This window comes from Gambusia affinis, linkage group LG01 (genome assembly GCF_019740435.1).
Source record: "Gambusia affinis linkage group LG01, SWU_Gaff_1.0, whole genome shotgun sequence".
NCBI lineage: Eukaryota > Metazoa > Chordata > Actinopteri > Cyprinodontiformes > Poeciliidae > Gambusia > Gambusia affinis.
The window spans coordinates 768,368-774,425 of record NC_057868.1 but is presented as its reverse complement, the minus strand read 5'-3'; the positions used below and the strand labels follow the sequence as shown (position 1 = coordinate 774,425).

The window sequence follows — 6,058 nt, the reverse complement described above, 5'->3', positions numbered from 1 at the left end:
TGCTGGCTGAAAAGTGTGGGCGTGGCCAAATGGCGAATATCAGACCCTCGCCATATTCATACGATTCTCTTTAAATCACACACGGATGATCCGATTGAAACCAAACTCAAAATGTAAGATCTTTGTTCACCTCTATAGAGCTCAAGAGCATTGAAATGGAATAGACTCCACTGCGCCCCCTAAGTTAATACATCCGCTGTATTTACTCGCTGCATTGGCTTACCAGCACCAGATTTTCTTGTGCGCGATTTATCCAGACAATGATAACATAATTATTAGATAATATACATTGTTTTGATTTCTGTTTTTTAATAATTGTGTTTTGTGGGTTGTAGTGCAAACATTCATTCATTTTGGTTAAAAACAATATGAAATTTCATTCAACTCCAGTCACTGTTCAGAAACTATTTCAGTAATTCCCCACTAGAGGGCAGTATTGGCCTACAAATGACGAGGAGATTGACTGATGCATCTACTTGCCTGGAAAAAATAAAGGCTTGGATCTCCTCGCTACACTTACCCATCTGCACCAGATTTTTTGTGCGTCGTCGGGGAGCGCTGCCGAAAGCATTGATGCGTATCGGATGGTGTGGGAGCGCCCGTGGTGGCTGGCGCTTTGGTTCATGGACTGAACACGATAGCCTTATGAGCAGACCAATGGGCAAAGAGGACACTTGAAGTTGACTGAAAAATGTTTTATTTGCTTTCTTTTTCTGCATATCTGTCTAAATTGGAAATCAGATGTGTCTATTAAATAATTTTCTCTACAATTTGTATTGCTTTATTTTTAAGCCTTTAAGAGAACACCAGTCCCTAAAATATGTGTTTTTCTATCAATTCATGTTCAAACTACTAAATTTCAGTGACAAATATAAATATATTTCACAACACATTCAGCCTATTACAACTGGCTTAAAGTTATAAGAAAAAAATGAGACCATTCAGTGGTAAAAGTGCATAAAAAGAAATATTTATTAACAAAAAATATGGATTGTGGATGTCAGTATCAGTGATGTAATGCTAATGTTTGGATGTGTTGTATGAGTGCATATGGAACAGTTGAAGTGCAAAAACAAAGACAAAACTCAAATGTGCAAAAGGAGAGGAGCTGAAGCCTGACAACAAAACCCCACAAGCGTCAAGTGGCAGAGTGGAAGCCGATGGCGACACAGAAGGTGGAGATAGTCAGGTTCAAATACTCTGCGCTCCAAAGCAACGGATCAGCAACACCTGCAAAGGAGAGGAGCACAAAGACAGAAAACAGCAAAACCCACAGCCCAGCCCTTAATGCCTAGGGCTGTAAAAAGCCTGTTGCTGAGCTCATGACTCATAATACTCAAGACTCATAATACTGCTATGCATATATTCACTTCATAATCATAGTAAAATGTTCCCTCTACAGGAGGTTTAATGCTTTTAAACCTTTACCTTCAATTGCCAGCACAATCAATAAGGCAGTCCAAGGACTTGAACCTTGTCCAACATGTGGAGTTCCAAAACGACTGCCTTTGCTTTTTTGTGCTATGTGACAAGGTAAAGCAAAACCTGCATTAAGAACAGCTTCAAAGGTTTAACAACATACATTTTAATCATTAAAATTCAAAAATACTTTATTGATCCCAAAGGGAATTGTAGAAGGAAAATAACAACACTCAGACAACATTTTTTATTAGTACACACTGCAGGAGAAATTACTATACAAACCCCCTGGACCTCCAAACGACGGGTGGACACCACAGCAGGACAGTCAGGAAGCGCATCAGAGACAAACACCTTGGGCGGCTTAAGTACGACCTACAAATAAATTATAAAAATCATATGAAGCTGATTTTGAACAAAATCAACAGATACAATGTCAAATGTTCTCAATAAAACACCTGAAACTGTTCAACATTCATTATTAATTACAAATTTAACTTTAACTTAACTTTTTTAAATTAAGAAAAGAACAATAAAATAAAATAAAATCATCTGAACTAAAAATAATTAATTAGGTTATGCCTTCACAAACCTTCTGTCTCACACGCCTAGACTTAGAGACAGCTGCTTTTTTTTGAAGTTCCACAGGCTTTGTCTGTAACATGGCAAAGATACACATTCCATCTCTCAACATTGCAGATTTATGTTATATATAAAAGCAAATAATGACCCTGTTAATAGTTGCAGCATTCTGCTAATTACCTCGGTGCCTGTGCGAACATCTGGAACGACCGATGGAGAAACTGTTTCCATGGCCATCAAAATAGCAGGTGAGAAACGGACAGGATTGCATGGGATGTTACACTCCGATAAGGCCACAGGAGTGCGGTCCCTCTATATTTGACCAAAATATAGGTTATTAAAATACCAGTGACATTGAAAATTATCTTATACATAGCTTCAAGCCTCATGTACCTGCTGATGAACCACTCTTTTTTTGGGTGAATCAGACAAACAGTCCAATTCTCCTGAGAAGTTCCTCTGCAAAAGTAGAGGAAATAGAAGATTTTTAGCATGACTAGCCATAGTTAAACAAACATCTTTCTTCCACTGCAAGCAAAAATAAGACTCATACCTTCCTGCCAGATTTCACAAGCGTCCATTCGGTAGGGAGTGGAGAAGACGGACGAGAACGCTCTTCGCCTTTAACCACGATACAGGGAACAAATCTCTGTTTGTAAGGACGAGTTGGCTGACTCTGTACCACTGGCTTTGGTGCTGACAAGTACATGAACTTATAGGAAAACACCCAAAACAGTTGCTTGAGCATCTGCATCTCATGGTTGTCGCTAAGGTGAATCTACAAATATTAACAGTAATCAGAGATAAAATTAATATTTCATATAAATTCAAAACTTTTCCTTATTGTGTTTAAAATTAACATTAACTCACGCCATCATGACACCACAAATCGAGACGGTGCAGAGGAAAGTAGTCAGCCATAGGATAATATGGAATCCCTGAAAGCATCAGGACAAAAATTATAATAACTTTTCACCAAAACATAACATAAAAAGAGCATTTACCAAACAATAACATAGTGAGAAATATTTTAATACCTTGCTTTGCCGACCTGCGGTGGAATTCTTGCTGAAATAAGTTCTGCTTCTCTCTGGGCTCGGTCAAGCGGGGTATGAAGCCGGTACAAAAAACCTACAACAATAGCATATTTAGAAATTTATATTGCAAATTAATCTATTAACAAATTGATGTTTGTGTGTTTCTCGATTCCAGTCCTCAGTAATCATTGCTCTGCATGCTTTATATACGTGTCTGAAGGGAAAAACCTAAAACATGCCACTTATTGTAGTAAGTGGCATGTTTCTGTCAAACAACATTGAGAACCACTGGTTTTTATCAATCGCAGTGATTACCTTTGACCAACGACTACGAACAGCTAACAGGTATCGCTCAAAGTCCTGTCCAGCTTCTTCTGGGTGTCGACTGGCCGTAAGGTTGTTTGATGGAGCCGTGATGCAGACAGCATCAGGCTCCCGAGGTATGATAGCATTCAGAACCTCCAGACGCAAGTCGGCTGCAGCAGCACCCGGAGTGGAGATGAACCCAAACTGTAAGCAGCCACTTGCCATCTCAACAATGCCGTCCACAAGCGAACGCAGATGGGAGTCACCAATTACAAGAACAAACTGAAATAGAAAAGATACAGCAAGATAAGAACTATGCCTAAACATTCTATTTGAAATCATTGCTGATTTTACTTACTTTCTTATCGGGCAGTGCCTCCGGAATGAACAGCTTGTGACAATGGTTAGTCACTTCACTGGGTGGCCATTTTCTCACAGTATGGCGCCAGCCGGTGCCATGTTCTAATACATAACAAAAATCCAAAAAGAAATACAAACTATGTACTTAGGATATTTCATTTGACATAGAAATAAGAGATTACATTTAAAGAAATGTAAATAAACACTGACGTGCAACAAAATCGCTGGAGGCTTTGGGTGTCCCGAACAGCTGAATCCGAACTGCTTCCATTCTCCTCTTTGCAGCTTCAGAACGGCGGTGGGACTTTCCTCGAGGCATCTTTCTTTCAACATGAAATAATTCAGTATCATGAATATTTATTGATAATAGCAACATCAAACATACATATATACACTGAGAAAAATTTGACCAATGGTTACTTAAAAAATTGTGGCAACAAAGTGACATGTAATAGAATTGAATAGATTTTAGGTTATACAATTTTGATTAAAAAGTATTGAATGTTAACTTAACTTAAAAAAATTAAGTACATCTTAATAAAAGCAACAGCTGAAATGTGTTGGATTTAGTAATATCAAGCCAAATGATAAGTTATATTGCCCAAAAATATTTAGTAAATCCAAGTCAATTTTACAAGGAAAACTTATTTTTATTTACTAAGTATCTGAGCAAAAATGATTTAGATTTACTAAATATCTGGGGGAAATTTATTCCTATTGTTGAGGAAAAATAATTATTTTGGAAGTGCTAATACAGTTAATCATATGCCAGGTACAAATTTTTAATTGTGAATAGGTTTGGGTTAAAGATTTAAAACTAAACTACTCTATCGGTAAGTATTCAGAAGCAGGAAATTAATGCAGATAAAAAGGGGATCTCTCTGTGAGAACAAGAGGTCAGGAGGCCGTAAAATCAGCATCTCCAGGAGACAGAAGCCGGTTTGGTTCACAGAACATCAAAGGTCTTCCAGAACCACATCTGGCATGGTTTAAACTAAATACAATATAGAATGTTGAGATCATTAACATTTTTCTAAGTATTAATAGCAAGTTTTTAACCAAAGTGCTTTATCTAAGTTTAGAATGGTGAATGCTGAATGTATTTGAAAATTGTACTGTTTATGATAATATCTGAATCAAATGGAAATTGTTTCAATGAAAATGTGTTGTTTAGTATTAGAAAATTGTTCAGGATTTATGTGATAAGGCAAAGATTCAAATCTTTGGAGATGCTGAGTGCAGACGAGCAAAACTAGGTTTGTGAAGGTAATCTTTCCTTGAACCAAATTACTGAGTTTAACTTTGTGAAGGAGACACTTTAAAATTCACAGGTATATGTGAAGTCTTTTCTTAAGGGTCTATTTGATCAGGTGGCCCTAGAGCCCAGAAAACCAGAATGCAGCTGCTTGCTCCATTGTTCTACCAGAGAGCAAATGGCCTTTGATCTCTGGCGTAAAAAAGAGGAAGTTCTAAGTTTCTTTGAGTGTCCAGAGGAGAGCCGGGTTGGTTAAAACAGAGGTACGCTTTTCGAATACATTCGAATACATTAAAAAGTTAAGAAACACCTCCACTATAAAAGTTCGTGCACAGTAATAATAATTTAGATAGCTGTCCTATTCTGCCGTTTTGGCATCAGCCTTCTCCAAAGACATGTCTTTGCCTTTTCTTTCTCTGTCTGTCTCAGGTAATGAGTCTGTATCTTGGCTGCTTTTGCAGATTTTGTTGTTACTTCATTGTGGTTTTCTATTGGATTAAACTCTGTAATTCTGTGACGTCATCACGCATTGTTGCTTCCTTGTTTTGCCACACGCTGCTCGCCAGAAAGAACTTGGGACCGGAGGAAAAGAGAGAGCCGAGCTTTTTCCAAAATTAAGTTAATTTTAACTACTTTTTCTCAATACTATTTACTGATGATCTAGGTGAAATTAACTTATATTTATTAATTAAATGGTTGAAATTGATTTAGATTTACTAAACATCAGCATAAAAATTATTTGGATTAAGTAAATAATATAAATGATAACAACTCATATTGTAGCACATTATTGCTTAATTCAACACATTAACGCTGTTGTCCTTATTTATCTGTAGCTAAAATAATTGATAAATTTTAAGTTTTTATTTGTATCATAGGACTTTAAATCTATTCAATAATATTGAATGTCACTTTGTTGCCATAATTTTTCTGTTTAATTTACACAATATCCTGACTAAACTTGAGTGGCATCAAAAAACAACAAATTACAATGCATAAAACATTAGCAGCATTTATTTGTGCAACTTTATAAAACGTGTTTATCCAGCACCCAACAAGTGCAAAATTCCAAAATACAACAATAAAACAGAGAAGGGGC

At 36.7% G+C, this 6,058-nt stretch overlaps 1 protein-coding gene across 1 annotated transcript; it reads right to left on the bottom strand.

Annotated features, from left to right (window-relative positions):
* Nucleotides 1–1,138: 1,138 nt before the first annotated feature.
* Nucleotides 1,139–4,023, bottom strand: LOC122838075. Its single transcript, XM_044128448.1, has 11 exons — nucleotides 3,915–4,023; nucleotides 3,703–3,806; nucleotides 3,354–3,626; nucleotides 3,039–3,132; nucleotides 2,872–2,939; nucleotides 2,555–2,779; nucleotides 2,395–2,460; nucleotides 2,182–2,313; nucleotides 2,012–2,074; nucleotides 1,701–1,794; nucleotides 1,139–1,230 (listed from the first exon to the last, which is right to left on the bottom strand). The coding sequence occupies exons 1-11, from the start codon at nucleotides 4,021–4,023 to the stop codon at nucleotides 1,139–1,141; spliced, it is 1,320 nt and encodes a 439-aa protein (XP_043984383.1).
* Nucleotides 4,024–6,058: the final 2,035 nt, after the last annotated feature.

Coding starts and splice junctions, on each gene's coding strand:
- LOC122838075 (XM_044128448.1), bottom strand. CDS start 4,023: ATGCCTCGAGGAAAGTCCCACCGCCGTTCTGAAGCTGCAAAGAGGAGA. Junction 2,940..3,038: donor CCGCAGGTCGGCAAAGCAAG/GTATTAAAATAT, acceptor TGATGCTTTCAG/GGATTCCATATTATCCTATG. Junction 2,314..2,394: donor AAAGAGTGGTTCATCAGCAG/GTACATGAGGCT, acceptor GGTCAAATATAG/AGGGACCGCACTCCTGTGGC.